The 21,215-nt window shown below is 27.7% G+C and overlaps 6 protein-coding genes across 6 annotated transcripts; 2 read left to right on the top strand and 4 right to left on the bottom strand.

Annotated features, from left to right (window-relative positions):
- Positions 1–229: 229 nt before the first annotated feature.
- OCT59_023478 (uncharacterized protein) lies at positions 230–2,118 on the bottom strand (the record flags this gene model as incomplete). Its single annotated transcript, XM_066134716.1, has 8 exons — positions 230–279; positions 349–378; positions 537–562; positions 642–1,201; positions 1,318–1,433; positions 1,666–1,789; positions 1,850–1,925; positions 2,105–2,118. The coding sequence occupies 8 exons, from the start codon at positions 2,116–2,118 to the stop codon at positions 230–232; spliced, it is 996 nt and encodes a 331-aa protein (XP_065990813.1).
- A 1,941-nt stretch (positions 2,119–4,059) lies between these two features.
- Positions 4,060–4,841, top strand: OCT59_023477 (uncharacterized protein; the record flags this gene model as incomplete). Its single annotated transcript, XM_066134715.1, has 3 exons — positions 4,060–4,569; positions 4,639–4,728; positions 4,839–4,841. 3 exons carry the CDS (start codon positions 4,060–4,062, stop codon positions 4,839–4,841), a joined length of 603 nt encoding a protein of 200 aa, XP_065990812.1.
- A 2,814-nt stretch (positions 4,842–7,655) lies between these two features.
- Positions 7,656–9,189, bottom strand: OCT59_023476 (uncharacterized protein; the record flags this gene model as incomplete). The annotated part of the gene is made up of 3 exons (XM_066134714.1): positions 7,656–7,664; positions 7,738–8,128; positions 8,966–9,189. 3 exons carry the CDS (start codon positions 9,187–9,189, stop codon positions 7,656–7,658), a joined length of 624 nt encoding a protein of 207 aa, XP_065990811.1.
- A 2,467-nt stretch (positions 9,190–11,656) lies between these two features.
- OCT59_023475 (uncharacterized protein) lies at positions 11,657–11,869 on the bottom strand (the record flags this gene model as incomplete). The annotated part of the gene is made up of 1 exon (XM_066134713.1): positions 11,657–11,869. One exon carries the CDS (start codon positions 11,867–11,869, stop codon positions 11,657–11,659), a length of 213 nt encoding a protein of 70 aa, XP_065990810.1.
- Positions 11,870–14,747: 2,878 nt separating this feature from the next.
- Positions 14,748–15,056, bottom strand: OCT59_023474 (uncharacterized protein; the record flags this gene model as incomplete). Its single annotated transcript, XM_066134712.1, has 1 exon — positions 14,748–15,056. The coding sequence occupies one exon, from the start codon at positions 15,054–15,056 to the stop codon at positions 14,748–14,750; it is 309 nt and encodes a 102-aa protein (XP_065990809.1).
- Positions 15,057–18,485: 3,429 nt separating this feature from the next.
- Positions 18,486–19,662, top strand: OCT59_023473 (uncharacterized protein; the record flags this gene model as incomplete). Its single annotated transcript, XM_066134711.1, has 5 exons — positions 18,486–18,709; positions 18,777–18,907; positions 19,264–19,329; positions 19,401–19,484; positions 19,553–19,662. The coding sequence occupies 5 exons, from the start codon at positions 18,486–18,488 to the stop codon at positions 19,660–19,662; spliced, it is 615 nt and encodes a 204-aa protein (XP_065990808.1).
- Between the last annotated feature and the right edge of the window lie 1,553 nt (positions 19,663–21,215).

Genomic DNA, 21,215 nt, shown 5'->3' with positions numbered 1-21,215 from the left:
ATCTTAAATTTAATATCAAATAAAATTAATAAAAAAAATAAGTTAATATAACGGATCCTGTTACCTAGTTATAGAAAAAAATAGTTTAAATAATTAAAAATAAAAAAAAATGTTAACATATATAAGATAATATAAATAATTAATACAAAACTTTTATAAATAATAATTATTATACTTTTAAAAGCCTAAATTGAACTTATTTAACAAATTCTTTAGGCGTCACGAAAATTTAAAATGTTTTACCTGATTCACTCAATTGATAATCAAAACATTCCAAAACTATAAAATTAAATAAACAATAAATATTATTGTATAAATATTACCATATGATTACGTAAAAATACTTACTTAAATTTTCTGTTTGTGGTTGGACAACATCTATTTAAAAGAATAATTAATAATTAATAATTAATGAAAAATAAAAGTTTCATAATAAATATTAAATTTTGCCTGGGTTTCTAAATAATAAAACTGAAGAATTTGTTGGTTCCGGGAGATTATTAAAATTTAAAAGTCTACTAGTATAAATTGCTTACTCTCATAAGTCTCATTTGATCCACTCCTTTTTAATTGGATTTTTCTAATTTTTTCACATTTTACTATTTGTGATATAATTCTTTAGTTATTGGCCTATTTTTTACTTTAGCATCCCAAGTTCCCAACATTTAATAATTAAATCTGAAATTAATTTTGATGTATCATTAGAAATTTTTAGTCGAAGTCCTTTACATATTTTACATATTTTAACAACTAAAGAATGATCATGAGGAATATTATTATGAGGAATTTCTTTTGTTATAAATTCATTCATTATTATTCCAAACGAGTAAATATCTGCTTCTTTTGTGTATTGATGTCCGCGTAAAACTTTTGGTGCCATATAAGGTAATACTCCATAGATTCCTTCTTCAATCATTTTACCATTTACCGGTTGACACATTCCTAAATCACTTATATATGAAAACTCAGAATTTAGTAATATATTTCCTGAATTATGAATATTTAAAAGTCCTCTTGCAATTTCCGATAATTTACCAGTTTTAAAATTTAAATTAATATATTCAAACTGGCTTAAATAATTTCTTAAATTTCCATGCTTACAATATCTTAATACCATCATATAATTTTTAGTAATTGAGTCTTGAGTCACGTCGAAACATCTAACAACCTCTTTAAAATAAATAAGAAGATGGGATTTAACCTAATATGAATATTAAAGATAAGAAGAAAGAAAATAATTTTTTTATTTTTTAGGCAAAAGATCATATTATTAAAAAATAATTACACATATATGACATGAAGGAGATTTCGAATTACCTCATTTAGAAAAGCTACGCCTATATCAGAAGAATTATCCAAACTTTTTAACGCAACTGTGAAATACGAATCTCTTATCCATTTCTGATTCTCAATATCCCAACACCTAACATATCCTTCAAACTATTTAACAGAATAAATTTTACCAAATCCACCACTTGTAATATAAGTAATATCTTCAAAATTATTATAATGTATGTATCCATTCAAGACATTTTGTAAAATGTAAAGCATTAAGTTGTGACCGTTGAATTAATTCATCAATATCTTTATTTCCACTAGTCTAATTTTTAAAATTTTCTTTAAATCTTTTAGCATTACAAGGTCGACACCATGAACTTCCTGTACCAGGTTCATAACGTTCTCCACATATTCCATATATTCGCGTTCTTTTTTCTAAATCTTCCATATAAATTATTTTTTCATCTGTATCTTCTAGTAATTCAGTAGTTGAACCAATGGTAACATGAAGCTTTCAATTTAATTAAAAAAAAAATATTATAAATTAAATAATTATAAATAAATTTTTTACATGATATTTTCTTTTATCAACACGTATCCATAAATTCCTTGGTTGTTCTTCGGATTTCTTTTTTGATAATTCTATACTAAATTTTGTATTTTTTTTTTATAATTATATTTATTTATTAAATATTACACTATTACAATAATGTAAAAATAAGCTTATTTACCTTAAATGATAACGAAAACCGAATTTATAATTTTGAATTACCAATATATTTTAAGTTTTTGACCTAAACATATTTATTTATTAATTAGTACATACATCCTGTACAACATGATTGTTAAATAATTTTTACGCCTTACGACCTTACGTTAACCATATATCGCAATCAAAATATTTCTTGTCGGTGCACAAAAACAGTAAAAAAAAAGTATATTCTTTTTTTCGTCAATTTAATTTTTTTTTTTTTTAAAAAACAAATCAATCAAGAAACTTGGGAATAAAATCCTTTTTAATTATCATTTATTTCCCGTTTTAGTTAAAATCTGGACAAATGGTCGGCCACTAAAATACACTAACCATCATGTTATAGTTTTTCAATTATAAATGAATGAATATATGATTAATAATCTAATAAATGATTAATCGCTAACATACATTTATCATCTACGTTCTTAATATTTTTAGATAGAATTTGACCCTTAAGTAATGAATGTCGTCAGGGAATGGCTGTATATATTTTATGATAATTAAACAAAATTTCTATTAAAAAAGAGGCCACTCGTTGTGAATTTATTTTCCCACATTATTTATGATATCGTATCAATCTTTGGTGGTGAGATTTTCAATATGAAATTTCTAAAAGCTATGGAAAAAGACCTATTGATTAAGCTATAAAAGTGGAAAATGTCATCATCTCGATTATCCAGGTGAAAAAAAGAGGATATTAATGCAATCCAACCAACCAACTCAGCAGTGCGTTATTGGTATGTCACGTGATGCACGTGATATTTAATTTAATATAAACAGGGCTTTTCGCCTGATATTTTATTTATAATCTTTAAAATTTATTATTATTATATTTAAGGTATTTATAGCATACTATATGTATATATACTTAGCCTTATGAAAAGCCCTCCTCTACAAACAGGTAGGGGGGGATTGGCACCCAATGAATTTTATCTTTGGATTGTTTCTGTTTCTAAACTATTGAGCTACGTAAAAAAAATATGATTTTATATGATACATATTAAATATTAAATTTAAATTAAAAAATTATTCAAGTTAAGCAATAATTATTTATGAATTTAGTAAAAAAAAATAATTATTACGAATAAGATAAATTAATACATATGACGACATTATTAAATATTTCAATTCAGCGAAATTAAAACTAGTCTAAACTTTTACGTGATATAATATTTTCTCAAACCTAGCTATAATTTATTCAAATATGATCTTGACCATCAAAACCTCAAAAAACAAAAATTGTTAGTAATAAATGAAAGAATTAAAATTTTATTATAAACTGAACATTATGGTTTATATGAGTATGTAATCAGATTAACACATTTATGATTTTATATACAGTAGCATTGGTGACAGTCATATAATATTGAACATCTACAACTAGTAATTTTTTCAAATCTAGCTATCATATATATTCAATCCATTCTAGAAGTCAAATTTTAGACATAAGAAGAGAATTTTGGAAATTTGGAAGTTGTTTAATTTAATTTGAAATAATAAATGCAATTTTCTTTTTGCTAAATTTGTAAAAAATTTCATTAAATTTCAGATTATTTATTTCATGGAAATTTAACATGTGATTAACTATATTTAACTATTTTAAACTAAAATTAGGGATTTCCCGGTTATCTATATGAGACCGGAAAATAAGTAAACGAAGATTCTCGATCATTTTATAAACTCAGCTAAATCACTCGTAATTTTCCAAAAATTAGTATGAAGGTAAATCATTTAGTGCGACAGGAATTACATACATAATTCTTTTAAACTATATTTAGTTATTTATTCTATCATTTAATATTACTTATTATGGAAATTTTTAATAATTTTCCAAAATTGAATAAATTAATTGCCGATCAGGACTAGTGTGTTTCCTCTGTTATTTTAACTAGTCTTTTTTTTCATAATTTTTTTGCCGATCTTGAAAGCTTTCTCACTATTTTTCTTATTATTTTTTTCTTCTTTTTTTTTTGTGATTTTTACTTACGAATTAATAACATTTTTTGTTTAAAAAATTATTTATTAAAATGGATGAAATTAAATTAAGTGATTATGTAATTGAACAAATAAAAGAGTTCAAATATTATGATTTGACTGAAGGACAAGAATCGTTAATTGATGAACTAATAACAGACAAAGAATTAAAAGAATGTTATAAATCATATGGTTTATGTGAAACATGCAAACAGCCTAAAACTAGTCATCATTATTGTCGGTCATGTAATTCACAACATTCTCAACAAAATTTCAAAAATTGGACAAGTGGAAATCATGACGTTGATGAGTTTATTAAAAAAGCACAATTAAAAGCTAAAGATGTAGATCATATCATAGAATGGATTGAATATGATAAATTTGAAGATATTGAATATTTAGCGAAAGGGGGATTTGGAACTACTTTTAAAGCAATTTGGAAAGATGGTCCTCAGAATATAAATTTAAATTGTGCAGGTCCATTGAAAAGAAAAGGTGCAACAAAAGTTGCTTTAAAATGTTTGAACGACTCAAAAGATATTACGACCGAATTTTTAAAAGAGGTGAGGTATTTTCTCATGAATCTTCATTAACCTTTATAAATGCTAAACTAACTATAATTTTCTTTTAAGGTTGAATCAAACATTTTAGTATATAGTTCTGTTTGGATAGTTCGTTGTTTTGGTATTACCAAAGATCCAAAAACAAATAATTTTATGATGGTAATGGAATTAAAAAATGGTGGTTTAAGACAACATTTGAATAACAACTTCATTTCACTGAATTGGGAACAAAAGTCGTATATTTTAACTGTTATTGCATATGGTCTTAGTGATATTCACAATAAAGGATTAATTCATCATGATTTTCATTGTGGAAATATATTAAGCGATTTTGGTGACAAGGCTTATATTACTGATTTGGGATTAAGTCAGCCGGCAAATGTCAAATCCTCTCAAAATAAAAATATATATGGAGTATTACCTTATGTAGCTCCAGAAGTTTTAAGAGGAAATGAATATACTCAAAAAAGTGATATTTATGGGCTTGGAATCATTGCATATGAAATTTGTACAGGTTTTCCTCCTTACTATGATATAGCTCATGATGAATTCTTAGCAATGAAAATTTGTAAAGGGTTGAGGCCAAAATCTAATTATAAAATTCCTCAATTGATTTTTGATATTATTAATCAATGTTGGGATGCAGACCCTTTAAAACGACCTAATGCACATGAATTAAGTGTGTTATTTTATAATTCATATAGTGATATTCATTACAATAAGGTGGATTCTGTAATTTACGGACAAGTTAAAGAAACAGATGATATTAATAAAAAGTTATCTTTTTCATCACCTACTAGTACTATATCATATACGACACATCCTCAAGCAGTTTATACAAGTAGACTTTTAGATTTTAAAAATCTTCCAGAACCAAAAAATGCTGATAATAATGATGAATAGAATATCTAATCTAGGTAATTATATAAATTTAATTTGTTTTATTAGATCATATTTTTGATACAATATTTATTCCTTTTTATACATATATATAGAATCTATAAGAGTTTATTTTACCATACTCAATATCAATTCTGAAGATTGCGCTTAAATTCTTTATTTACATAGTCAATATTATGAAACGTAATTAAATGAACATTAAAATGATGTAAAAGCAAAATTTTGTTTTTATCAAACTTAACCTTATATTTATATCTGTTTTAAGATTAATAAAAATATGTTTAAAAAAAATAAAATTATATTTATATGTTTATTATAATTCCTGCATAAAAGAAAAATAACATTAACTTACTTAATAAACTGCTTTATATTCTATAGAAAGTTGCAGCATATATTGATTAATATATAAGTATCAATAAGAGGACGAGTTATTTGATAATTATAGTAGTTATCTGTTATCACATTCATTTTACAAGTTGTGTGAGCGCTTAAAAAGTACAATCATTTTAGAAAATTTCAGAAAATCATTTAAAGTGAGGGATATTTAAATATATATGTTGTTATATGTTTATAAATTCTTAAAAAAAAAAATAAAAGGGTGGGTACATTAAACAATCAAGTTGTAATGGCCTTATTTGTCTGAATGATATAGTATTGATTTCTAAATTAAGTTGATGTGTGGAGACTTTATCTCAGCTAATAGGTACTAGTATGAAATTGATCCCTTGAGGTAATAAGGTAATAAATAAACTGTACGACTGTACGTTGATGCAAGTTCAGATATACGCCCTTGTATTTTGATAGTAAATACAAAATCTAGAAAAAAAAATTATACTAGTACGCACGAAAATTTAAAATATTTTCGTACAACTTCAAGTCTTGTACAACTTTGAATTTTTGTACACATAGGCCGATTTACAGCAGAACCTACCAAGATTAAGGATTTTCAAAACCCGGGGTACAATAAAAGCAGCAGTTAAAGAACAATGTTTTACGAGTTGAGTGTGATAACGGAAAATTAATCACTGCTCAATGGAAATAAGGCCATACAAACTTGATTTTATGGTTTTCACAATATAAAAATTTCATCAATAACCCGGCAACCCGGCTTTTAATTTTTTTTTTCAAAAATTTTATATGCGAAATTTTTTTTCAATTTTTAAAAAATTCTCACCCGGCATAGTAATAATATAAAAATTTTTTTTTAAGACTTAACAAAACTGACCCGGCCGGACTATGAAAACCATTTTTACCACTTTGTGTCGCCTAACTTTAAAAAAAGACAGAAAATGGAAAAAATAATAGTTAAAAAAATGCTGATTATATGAGTCATGTGATTTACGATGTAGTAATTCGGGCGGCGATTTTTTATTCGATAATCGATTTAAATCGATTCTAATTGGAGTTTCGATTAATTCGATTTTGAACCCTAATCCTGCATTCCTAATTCTTCACCAATATGTCATTATTATCCATGGTATGTATTTGATTAAAGAGAATTCACGAGAAGAGTTCATGAAAATTTGTAAATAATGAAAAGAAAGTTGTAAGGAATGAAAAAAAAATGAAAAGAAAATTCATGGGAAATGAGAAAGAAATGTAAAAATGAAAAAAATCATGAGAAATGAGAGCAAAATTCATGACAAATGAAAAAAATTGTAGGAATAAAAAAATGAAAAAATGTTTTTTAATAGAATCGAAAGTAATACAAATATAAAACTGTAAACTAAGCCACCCGGGGATAATGGTGAAAAAAAGGGGGAAATCGACAAGAGAATTTAATAATAACCATCCCGTCTGCACCTGAATAAAAAATTTTCAATCTATTGATCCGAATTATTCTTTCAGACCCAGAAGGGAATGTCTTGCGTAAATTCTTTCAGGTAAGAAATTGTTCGCTCTTTTCATAATTGTTTAAATGTGAAATGATGTAGTAAGGGAGGGCACTTTTATACTAGGATAACGTATATCTATCATGAGTACTAGATGTTTTTTTAACAATAATAATAATATAATAAGCTTGCAAAGATATTCATTAAATTTATTAAATTTTATCGTCAAACATCGAAATACTTTTTCTTGACGAACACTCAATATATACTGTACATCAAATTAAGCGCCAAAATTAGGTTTAACGTATTAAATTTTATTAGAAGTAGACAAATATAGTTAATCTATTATAAGATTTATATATTCTATAATGATTTCAGTTTGCCTTTACTTTTTATTTGTAATATCAAGAAACTATATCCTTATGATTTGAAATACCTCATAATCTTCCATAGGAAAGTCACCGTTCATATCCCTTATTCTTTTTTCATAATGACGCATTTCATAGTACTTTCTATCGTAATCCATAAATTCATCAGAAGAAGTTATAATTATATCGGCAAGATCTGGACCATTTTTACAACCACAAAAAAGTGCTTCATGCGTCTTTTGTATATTACTAATAATTGCGTTCTTAATATTCTTACTGTCAAAAGAAAAAATAAAACTATCCATAGTTTTAATCCAACCACCATGAGATTCCCATTTTAAAGGGTTATATCCACCGAGAATTTCTTCTGTTCCTTTTATTTTAATTATAGTAATAGTGTTTGGTTTATCATCACATAATTCATGAAATTTTTTAGGAGTAAATCCATCTCGACTTCCTCTTAATAATAATTCAAATTTGTATGGAAAATATAATTCTCTTAAATGAGAAAAGTTATAATTGACATCAGTTTTATCAATCCACCTTGAAAGAACTGAAACAATATTTAAATTAATAATTTTTGAATCAATAATTCCATTAAATTTAATATTTCTAGGAGGTAAAATACTTTCATTAGGTTTACTATCAGGGTTCATATAAGAATTTATTAAATCTTCATAAAACTGATACTTTAAGAGCTTTTTGTATGGTTTAACTTTGTTCAAAAATTCTTTGGATGATAAACTAAAAAATCTAATTGAAGGTAAACAAAGTTGTAGAGTATTTTCCATTGATTTAAAATCATCATCTAACCAGGTATTAGGATCTGGTTTGAGAGTTAGATTTTGCGCTAAACCCCATTCTAATAAATGTTCCCAAATTTCAATTTCTTTCATTTGTATATCATCTCTTTTAACAAGTTGAACTAAAAAATTTTCTGGGAGTGAAGTAAAATCAAGTGATTTGAATATTTTCTCTGGAGATTTTATCATAAAATTTGTACAAAATTTTTGAATCTCTACTAAAGAATCGGTTTGAAATCTTGTTTGATAAATAAGTCCAAAATTTTGTTCTAACCATTCAGTTTTATTTTCAATTAAATATTTCTGTAAATAATCTACTATTTCATGAAGAAGTAGTTCATCTGCTGCCAATAAAATTTTAAAAATATCTAAAGTATCTCGCTCATTTAATAGAAGAATACCACCATAAATATACCTATATTACAAAATTTTATATTATACCATTATACGAATTATATAATATTTTAAATTTTACTGTACTGTAGTATCTTACCTTAAAACAATTTTAAAGATTTCGAATGATATATTTGGTAATTTAATATTACTCTGGTTTTTATTAGAAGAAAAAACTCGTCGTAAGTATGGTGAGCGGCAACACAATATATTCTTATGTGAGGGGATTTTTACATTATCAACTTCGATCGTAACATCATAATATTCATTATCATTCAATAATTCAACATAATTTTGACTTAATTTCGAAAAAAATTGCGTCATCATTTTTTAAAAAATGTTTTAAAAATATTTTGTGAAATTATATAATAAAGTTTTAGTGTAACACTGTAATTGTTTCATGTTTTCATGTATGGTTAAATTAGAAATATATGTAAATCCCTTCCAAAATAAAAATTATTTACGTCATAATTTACTAATAACTAATCGACTAATCGTTCATTTGAATAAACCGTTCATCGTGAAAATTTTATATTAATTAACTACTAATTTTTATTTTTAATAATATGTAATTTATATTATGCATACAATAAAAAATCATATGTATATCTTTTTAAAAAAGATTTTATTTGCAAATCCTTTTTTTGACGATATCACAAAATTTAAGCATTCACTCTATGGATAGCCCTGTAGACGAGGACTACATGTTAAGGAGTATGATGACTATAATAAATAGAAAAAAAATGAAAAAAATGAAATAACAACTAAAATTCCATAGATCCTTCTTCATGTCGTGACGCTTGGAGGGACCTTATCTAATAGCACTGGAAGCAGATGAACTGCTTTTGAGAACGTTTCTGTAGTTTAAAATGGCTTAAATAAGAGAAAAAATTAATGTTCTTAGTGGTATTTGGTTCTGAATATGTGTGTCTATATCTGACTCATTATCTATCAACGCAATTTGGCGGTTCATCCAACTGTCACGGGATATTTTTTCATTTTTTTTCATCTATTTTTATCTTTTATTTTTACTTATTTATTTTTAGTTATATTATATAGAGTTATTTTAGTTATTTTTGGTTATGTAGTGATTAGATAAACAACGGAAGCTTAGCGATGGAAAGTGGCTGAATGAGAAGTGGCTTAATAGACAAATATGCTCAGATCGCCACAATTGGCCGGGAGCCAGGTGCAATTTTGTTCGAATAGACAGATTTGCACCAGATTTTAAACATTATAAAAAGGACCGTTGTTTGAGGTGCAGAGCACCAGGTCGTCAAGATTTGTTCCTAGTGCTCCGAATGATACGAGTCGACCCGGGTTAATTTGACCCGACTCGACTTTTAAATCGGGTCGGTACTAACGATTTTTAATGACCCGTGACCCGCATGACCCGCATGACCCGACCCGCCGGGTCGGGTTATAAATTTCCTTGACCCGGGTTTGACCCGGATCGACCCGGATGTTTTTAATTCTGGCAAAATTATAATTTTGGCCAAAATTAAGCCAAGAATTAGTTTTAACAAATATTAACATAGCTTAATCAGATAAATAAAAAAATTAACATTTGGCTTTTGAGAATAATATTTTTCTGATAGCTTTAGAATTCCAATTTATCTTTGATTTGAATATCTGCTAATTATTTTGCCTAACTCTTTGACTTTTATTATATTAAACCAGGTTCAAAATTCGTATTTTTAATTTTATTTTAGATAATTTAGTCTAGGAGAAAAATAAGAGCTAGTGTTACATGTTTTGTATAACCATTCATGATACAAATTTCAGGTGGCTACTAGTGGTTAATCACTAAGTTGCCTTTTTTTCAAATAAAAGGAAATTAATTTTGTTATTATTAGAAGAAAATCTCACATAATATAAGTTAGTACCCATTTTACTTAAATGTTCGGGTCTAACCCGGGTTACACGAGTTAAATTATACTCGGTCGAGTCAAGGGTCGGGTTACAAAAATATGAGACCCGAATAAATACGAGTCTTATATTTTTTTATTCAGATCGGGTCGAATATTTCCTCAAAACCCGACCCGACTTGACCCGGTAGGAGCACTATTTGTTCCTAACTTTTAGTACGAAGCACAATAGAAAGAAAAATATGAAACCCCGTCGTAAAAGTAGTGTTTTATTAATAAAAGTGTTTGTTTGATGTTGAAAACCCTTTGTATGTGACTGGAAATGTTATATTTATATGAAATAAACGTCAATGTTCGGTGAAAAAATTGTTCCAGAGTTTGTGGGAAAGAGGTTTTTTCGCATCACTGATCCATTATCTATTTATCTATTTATCTATTTATTTATGTCAAGCAGGCAGCTTTCTAAGTTTCTAAGTATTACTATTTTACAATGAATAATCAGAGTATAGTGTTACATCAGTACGGCTATAATCTAGTAAAAACCAGACCCTCATTTGTAAAAGAAGAACCTCCTACTCTCTACCACGACCAATAAGGAATAGCAACAATAATAAAAAAAACTCTGGGGACCTAAAAAAAATAAAAAAAGTAGCTGCTATTGTAGTTGTAAAATTTTTACAAGGTGTCAATCAAATCTAAAATAAAATGATCCGTATTCTTCTTTCAGCCAATTAACGGGCTGCCACCTGTAAATACTGTAACAGGTGGAATTCAAAATTGTTTTGTAATCATTGTAAAAAAAAATTTGGGTTCGATGATGTAGTAAATTAACTACTGGGTAAAAATAATACAATGACTTTTAAAAAAATGACTATTTAGGTGGTGATGTATTCGAAGGTCCCGCCGATGAGGAGTCATTTACGTTACTCAAGGAGGGATGAAGTCTTTTTGACGGTTGTGTTTGAAAGTAGGTTCATTAGTTCATTATCATCCGTATATCTAAAATTTTTTCGGATGGTTTGTTGGTAATCTAACGTGAATTCTAAAATTTCGCGACGCGCTTGTGCTGCAGTTTTACCTGCATTTCTACGTTTCTGGGGATTAGTAAATTCCTTCGTACATTTATTAAAACTCATGGTATAACTCGTTAAGTGATCTTCCTCGAGCTGGCGTTCTTTACACTTGTGTCGTGATAATCAGTCAATTGTTTATCTTTACTCCTTTCTTTATTCAGGTGTTCCATGAATTTTTGCTCCCTTTCGCGAGCCTTTTCAGCTTTACAAATTTCAAGGGTTATCGTTGTAAAATTCTGATTTGAGGTATCCTAGCCACGCTTTTGATCCAGGTTTGTGATATTTATAAGCGATTTTGGTGTCATTTTGAACCTATAAATAGCAGACGTTTTGGTATATATATAATAAATTCTGGGCGAGCATAAACGCTTGGTGGTGATAGTGGATTATAATTATCTATTGCTTCTTGACATATTTAAGACGAAGTTCATCAGAATCTGTGTCAACAAGTGGAGTAGTATGTGAAGATGATGATGCAGCATGTGCAGTGATGACCGATTTTTCTTTAATAGAGTTTTCGAGTTTTGTTAAGGTCCGTGTTTTAAAAGAGAATAACGGAACCAAAAATTTATAATCGTTCAGATCAGGAATACGATCCTTGTCGCGGTATTGTAAATGTTCAACGGTTTGTCTATATATAGTGATTTGACAAAAAGAAAGCAATGTCTTCTAACGGCAATTAACTTATCGTCCACAGTAATTGTAGCGCTAAATTTTCCAGGTCAAAATATTCTCTTACAAGCTCTAGAAAAGCGCTTTTGTTGTTACGAGATCTCTCGCTCGGGGTGAACTTCAAATTTGAGAATCGTTTTTTGTGCATATATCTTTTGCCTCCTTTAAAGATTGATGATTTACGTTGGCGTGATATCTGACCTGATATTCAATATCCAATCAGCGTGAAACTACTCGTTTGCTAGTATGCGTTTTCCATTGTCTAAATATAGAGTTAGCATGGTCTATCTTGTTATTCTGAGAATTGTGTTCAGCTAATATATTAATACGATCAGGATTTTTAACAAAATTATAAATTTTGTTTTTAAAGAAATAGGGTTGATGAGAAACGCACGTTCTTCTATTATTCGACATAATGAAAGGGAAGGGTATATCACAATAATGCACACGAGGTATAAATTGATCAGAAGAACAAAATTGTGAACAAGGTATATATATACCAAAATAAAATCTATAACGTTTGTAACTAAAATGAAAGAAAGTTTTTGTGATTGAATTTCTTTTGTCCTTACTCAAGGCACGTGATCTTATCATTTCCATACGGGCCAATAATTTGTCCCTAATGAAATAAAAAAATTTTTTTACCTCTTTGTGCTAGAAAAAAGTACGTGAGTAACTTGGATATTTCAAATTTGGCATGCATTTCAATTTCATGCTCGTGGATGAATATCGTATTAGGTTGGTTTTCATGTGGTAATCGTATTTTTAAGTGAAGATGATTGGTGTTAACGTGTTGATCAAAAAAGTTAACTTCTTGATTTCGTATATCCTGTTATAACCCTGATCGGTTCGGTTTTGTCACGTGAAATTTTTTTATCGAAATATCGAAAGTGGTTTTTGAAGAAAACATTTTATAAAAAAGAGAAAAAATGTCTAAAAAAAATTTTTATATATATATAAAAGTAGGGTATATGGGCAGTTAGAAAAGAAAAAAAAACTATAACTCTAACCAAAGGGGATAGCTAAAATATTTGAGATGGGTGTTCGTTCAATATCTAACAAGGTGCACTATTAAACTTCTACCAAATAAAAACCGAAGTTTTCACTATACGTATATACTGTAAGGTATGGAATGGAATATTTACGAGTTGTTTTTGTTTGGGTGTTCTTACTATAATGTATTAAAGAATACTAAAAATCTATTAATGTGAAAATTTTCTACTGCGCCATTCTAACGGATGGAAAAAAATTGAGGAAAGAGTTTTTTTTCCTGATTCATTATCTAAATCCTCTTCCTTCATATTTATTCGTTCGGTATTATTAACACGTGACCTTGAAACGTCGCTACTTGTTTTTTGAAATTTTTTTTAGCCATTTCTTAAAAGGGTTCATTGGTTCTTTGTTTCTTCTACTTTATTTCTATAACTCCTACCGCATCATCAACCAGCGCATTGTCGTTGGCACAGTGATCGGTTCTTCTTCATTCATCATTCAGCAAGTCCTTCTTGACCATATCAACAACCCGGCAATAGAAGGTATGTTATCATTTTTCGGAACCTGTTGTCTATCCTCAACTAGGTTCTTATACTGCGTCTGATGTTTATCTTGTAATTACTTTCTTGCCTCCTCTGTTAACGACGTTCTCCCTATAAAATATTTTATCCGTTATTTCTGTAAAAACTCCGTAAAAATGGGCCTTTCGTGGATTTATTTACGGAAACTGATCCGGAAATATGAGTCTTTTATGGAAAAAAAGATGGAATATTAAAAATGGATCGACTTTTTTTACGGGGCCTTAAAAAATTAGGTTTTGTCGGCGGAAGAGTATCTCCAATCACCTATAAGGGAATCATTACTAGTTTAGAAATTTATAAGAATGTGGATCATGGAATCGTAAATATATTATTCAATAACATAATTGAAATGAGTAAAAACCAGTAACGGGTTAGTTCAAATATATTATGAAAAATGTTTAATAGTTTTAAAATAATAATTTTATTATAAAAAGTATTACCCAATTGATAAATATAGTTATTATAAATAACTTTCATAATTTTTATTATTATTTGCGAAAAACATGAGTAATTTGATTATAATTTTGAATTACATTACATTAAATTTGCCACAGAGAAATTTCGGTAAAATTTTTTGGTAAATAATTTTCTGAAAAATTAAAAATTTTTGTATTAACTAATGATGTCATATTTCTAGAAAATAATTAATTATGCAACTAGAGAAACAGATTTAATTGGTTCACATCTTCAACATACTAACAAGATGTTTGATCAAATTCCCAATCATCAACACTGCCATATATTTTAAAACAGGTATTTTCATTAAAAGGTCCTCGTACTTTCTGTTTCCTGAAACTACCTTCAACTTTAGCATGAACCGTGTACGTTTGGTCTGAAAAACTAATAACTTCATGGTCATCGCCAGTGGAAGTGTAACTACAATCACGGTAGTCTGCGTCACCGGCTATGCGATAACCATTTGAATCCTCTATCCAAATTCTACAACTGCTGAGAGTCAAACCCAAATCCGTATTGGCACTAATTAAACCAAAAAGTTGAATCATTAGAAAAGAGAATGGAGAACATATTGAATGTAAGGACTTTACCTTTAATGTCCATTATATAGAAACACATGAAAAGGACAGTAAGAAGGTAAAAGCTTTGAAGTTTCATATTTGTTAATGACTCTTTTCGGTTGTTCAATAGACCTGGGGGAGTAGTAGTTCGGGTAGTTTGGGTAGTTGATAATTTGGGAGTTTAAAGTTTTAATTTCTGCTTTCTTTTCTAAGCGTAAGTCGATTCTGTAAAACAAAAATTTTGGTGGCAGTGGTTATATATAATTTAAAATCTAGAATTTCTGCCAAGAGCTACGACTTGTATTGATTCGCTTTTTCAATGATTTTCTGCCAAGAGCTTTGAATTGGCTTGATTCACTTTTTTTGATGATTTTCTGCCAAGAGCTATGACTCCGTCCCTTTCCAAAAAAATAATCCAGAGTCATCATATTATCACGAACGCATTTATTAAAACCAATTTATTTTTGTACATTCCGAAAACAAATATTGTGTTTAGCGAATTTTTTCCTTATCTAGAATATAACCATGTCTATTAATATTAACCTTTAAAAGTGTTTCCAAATTTAAAACATTAATAAAATATGTTCCGGTTAATGACCAGAAATCTTACCAAAAACGGTTTAAAAAAGTGATAACAGTAAAAACGAAATGTACAAAATGGTGCTTTTTTAGACGTTTTGTACACATAATCATAAATATGAAACGAATTAAGGTTAGGCTGTTAGGAGTATCCAAACTTTTCGCTGAAGTCCAATTCACAGAAGCCTATTTTGCTGAAGCAAATTTCGCCGATGGGATGTTTCACCGAAATGCCATTTTCCCGAATAGACATTTTACCGAAGGTCATTTCGCCAAAACCATTCCGGCGAAGGAACTGGAGTATGAACCTGTTGCACAAACCGGCTGTAATTCGGTTTCCAACAATGATTTGGTTTGAACCGGATTCATATTTTTTTTTGAACCATTATCACGTAATCATTGTGATCGACATGAAAATTCCTAATTCGGAATTTGTTAAATTACGTATAAAAAAACCCAGAATTATGAATTTGGCTGAAATTATGAGTTGCTTTGTAAAAATCGGGTTGAATTGGGTTGAATCGGGTTGAATCAGGTCAAACCGGTTGTACCCGTTTTACGAAAATATAAGGCGCAGTATTATATTTAGTTTAAGTATATAAAATTTAAAGTATTTTTATTAACTGCGGTCCGGAAACGTTCAACTATCAACAATTGGGTTCCATAAAGGGTAACACCCGTAATTGACGTTAAACTATTCTTGTGTAAATGTGTTGTGTATTTTAATTTATGTGTTATTTTAAGTTGGTTATAAAGGCATAGGGAAAATATTATAAATATGAAGCGAATTCTTCTTAGAAAATTATTAGTTTTGAACATGACCCCACGTAATTCCATACATACATAATTTTCTTATTCGATTCTTTTTGCCTTTTTTTTATGATGAAAAAGTGCCTCATTAATTATTTTAATTAATGATTTATAGATTAGATATAATGAGGGGAAACTATCGCATTTTTAATCTAGAATTTAATTAGTTTAGAATTTGAGAATTACATTTTTAGTTTAGGATTTAAGAAATTACCCTTTATAGTTTATTAGAGTCAGTTTATTATATTATATTGCAGGTGTAACTCGGTATATATTAATATTTTGTTATTATAAATAAAGGACATAGGCTCAAGTCTTACAACCCTCTAACGGTTCCCGCCACTAGTTCCAAATGAAAAATCATTACCACTATCTAATTTTAAATTTTTGCATGTAAAATTTGGATTTTGTAAAATCAAGTCTATATTATCAATACCCGTAGGTAGTACAACTTTGAAAGAATGTAAATTTTATTTTCAATGAAAACTTCAAATAAATACCTATAAGCTAAGTTTTCTGGCTTCTCATTGTATTTATCCACTAAAGTAACGACCCATTTTCTAGTAGAACAACAAACTTTATATGTATCTAAGTATTTAATAAAACTGGGATAATTGAATAATGTATTTGAAAGTGATAAATTATTATTAATTCCATATTCATTAAATTTTGCTTTGCTATCTTCATTTAAAAAGCAATACAACGATAATGTTGGTTAGAAATTGAAAAAGGATCTTCCCATAATCATGGAATTTGTTAGACGACATCATAATCTATTAACTCATGAATATAGTTTCATCTGATTCAGGTAAGTCACCTGAAAATATTTTTGAGCATGCCATGTAAGGGAGGTTTCTTTTGTTTCAACAATGAAATGAAATTTATCAATTTTCATAGTTGTCATAAAAAATCATTCCTTTTTTTTATTAATTCCGCATCCCATGACACCCCATGGAGTATAAGGTTAGATCTTTTGTCAATCGGTGTTCCGTTACAACGTATGGCATGATATGAAATAACACAAATGATCTAAATGTCACTGAGTATATAGTAAACTAGTACGGTACGGTAACGCAAACTCGGTCAGACGCTTTAAAAGAAAACTTTCAATTTTTTCGTACTCAGACATACACATGATAGCATAGTTACGTACAATTTTGTACACATGATTGTCCGTCTAACAATTACACAATTACATAATGATTTATAATTATTTGAATACATATATATATAATAATATTAATAATATTCTATATGATCATCATATCAGATAATCTTTCTCTTTTCTTAAATACTTTAATCATTCAACGAAAATTATAATAATAAATATGGATATTGATATGTCCAATGTTGAAGGATTTCAATTGGAAGTAGTAAATCCTGAACTTGAACGGGTTTATATCAAAAAATTTTTTTTCATTATTATTGCTTGTGTTTTTTAAGTTTGATTTGAATTATTAGGAATTATCTGAAAATGGTCCACCACGCGAAGAATCAGTAGATAACAAAGATGATTAAGTCACTGAAATTGCTAGTTTTACAACATGTACCTGTAGAGTATCCATCAACTTTACCAGAAGGTGTAGCCACTATATTTCATATTGCAGATTGGACAGATTCAAATCATGCATGAAAAAACGTAATAAAATATTCATGCTGCTAAAAGTAATAACCCAGAAATAAAAAATTATGTCCGTCGAATAGGCAAGTATGATCTTATTATAAATTTTATTTAAATTGAAATAATTAATTAATATTTTGTTAATTTAGAATGGATTAATAATACTGGACTTATTTTGATTGTCTGTATCCTGAAAGAACAGGCAGAATTATTAATAAATCTAAAAATTTGCAAATTGAACTGTCTTTTAAGCGTGTAAAGGGTGATATAAATGAATTTGAAATTAATACATATGATGAAAAATACAAATTGGGTAAATATTATTGTTATAATTATAATGAATTAATTTATATTATATTAATATCTTTTTTTTTATTTAGTTTTAAGTTTTTGTAGAATATATACAAATGTGTCATCAGCTGATGATCACAAAAAGTTATTCAGCTCATTATTCAAGAACTTACCATAAGTCTCTATATATTTATCATATTCATGGTAAAGGTTGGGAATTCATCTTAGGTGATGGACAATCGAAAGGTTTAGGTCTTGCTTTATATGAACTAGATTCTTCAAAAGATTGGGGGACACATTTAATGCATATTTTCAAATCTTGTGTTGTTCATTTTCAGCGGTTAGTAATTTATTTTTATAACATTTTATTAAAAACAATTTAAATATTTATTTATTTTATAATATAGAAACCTATTCAACAAACATTTTTCACAAGAAACATATAATTTAGCAAAATCCATTCTTAATGCTCCTTCACAAGAATCTATTGAATCTTTTTTAAATGCAATTGAATCTTTGGATGAATCTGGTGCAAGAGGTAAATCACTATTAAATTTGAAATAATATCAAAAATAATTATTAAAACATTTTTTATTATTTAGATTAGGCAAAATATTATAAGAATCCATGAATAATTTCATCTTTAAATATAAATATGTCAAAAATGGAGCGTCAAATTTGGAGAAAATATGGAAATAATACTAATGCGGCGGAAGCAGCCCATGCTTTAATTAATAGAGAAGGAAAACAGTTAAAATTGTTATCAGCTATTTACTTCTATGTATTGTTATTAATTATTTGTTTATATTATTTTTATGATTGTTAATTTTTTTTTTAGTGGTAAAAGGCATGATGAAAAGTTATTAAAAATTAAAAGTACCCAAGACAATTCAGGCATACCATATACCAGATGTGATAAAAGCGAAGTCAAAAGGCAGCAAATTGCATCAAATCGTAAAGGTAAATATTAATTATTAATATTACAAAATTAATATGTATGTTTAAATATACTGATACATTTATTAATTTAGCTGCAAAATATAACAAAAAAGATGAGACCAAAAATTCATGTAAAAAAAAAACAACTTCTATAAATTCTAATGAAAAAGATTACGGTATGATACAAATTCCCAAATAACAAACAACATTTTAGCAGAAACAGTATCTAATACTACTAATTTAGAAAATATAAATAATGGAATTAGGGTTGAAAATTTGGGAAGGTCATCTACAAGCTCAATTAATAAAGAAAATGAAGTTATGTTAAATTTGAACTTAAAGAAAGAAAATTGACATTATTAGAACGTCACGTCGTCACGTCAAGCAAAGCTTGAAAAGAAGTGGCGGAAGCAGAAGCTATTGAATTACAAAATCGGTAGCTAAAATAAACATGGGTTTAGCTTTATAATTATTATATTCTTAGGCATTATTAGAATGTAGTAAAGCTTAGAAATGAAACAGCAGCTTTAGCCTTATAATTTTTAGCAGTTTTATAATTTTTATATTCTTTGTAATTTATAATTGTAAAGTAAATATGAAAAATAACCCATGAAAAATGATATTAAAAATAATGTACAGAAAAAAATAATGTATGAAAAAAAATAATGTACGAAAAGTTTCAGAATATTTGTACTAGTACGAAATTTTTTAGCATTTGTAACCGTATGTACTGATTGATTTTAAGCGCGTACGTACGAATTTAGACTAACATACTGTACTACTTTACTTTACACAGCTAACACAGCTGTTACCCTGATGCAGATCAAGGTAATGAGATAATAAATAAACTGTACAACTGTACGTTGATGCAAGTTCAGATGTACGCCCTTGTATTTTGAGAATATATATTAAAATAGTACTGTACGGTACTACAAATTTGGACAGACGTTCGAAATTTTTTTTTTAATTTTTCCGTACTCAGACGGACTATTAAAAATAAATTTTTATTTTCCGTACTAATAATTTTACATCGTAGCATCATGTGATAGAACTTTCGATAATGAAAATGTTACAATTACATAATGTTTGAGTAACATAATTTTTATATATTTGTAATGTAATGATTTTAACGTTTTGTTTATTATATTTGTCATAAATATTTCTTTTTAATCTTTACTGCTTTGAAGAAGAAAAATAATTGTAAATATTCTGATGTTGAAGACTTTCCAATTGAATTGATAAATTCTGAATTTGAACAGGTTTATATAATTATTATGACTTTATGAGTCAATTTTATTATTATAGAGCTGAATATTATTAAAGAAATAGAAATATATAAGCTTATTTCAAAGAGTATAATTGATATATTTATATTTTAACATAAAGTATTTTATTAAAAAAACAAAACATGTACGAAAATTCAAAATTGTACGAAAATTCAAAGTCGTACGAAAATTTTTAAAGCATTCGTACGTACTAGTATAAAAAAATCTATCTATTAGAAACGTACGTACGAACAAAAAGGATTAAAGTCCGTCTGAATTTGTATTACGTACAGTACTACTTTACTTAATACCTGTATTTTGATAGCCAAAATCTAAAATATTTTCGTACAACTTTAAGTCTTGTACAACTTTGAAATTTGAATCGTACACAACTACACATATAGGCCGATTTACAGAACCGGCCAAAATTAAGGATTTATAGTACAGTAAAACAGCGGTTAAAGAACAATGTTTTTCGAGTTGAGTGTGATAACGGAAAATTAATTAATGCCCAACGGAAATAGTAAAAATAACTTTAAAAGACAGAAAATGGAAAATCATCTCTTTGGTCGAAAAAAATAATAGTTAAAAAAGTGCTGATTATCCGAACTCTCATGATTTACAATGTCGTAAGTCTGGTCG

This window comes from Rhizophagus irregularis, chromosome 4 (genome assembly GCF_026210795.1).
Source record: "Rhizophagus irregularis chromosome 4, complete sequence".
Lineage (NCBI taxonomy): Eukaryota > Fungi > Glomeromycota > Glomeromycetes > Glomerales > Glomeraceae > Rhizophagus > Rhizophagus irregularis.
This window is presented reverse-complemented; position numbering and strand designations above follow the sequence as displayed.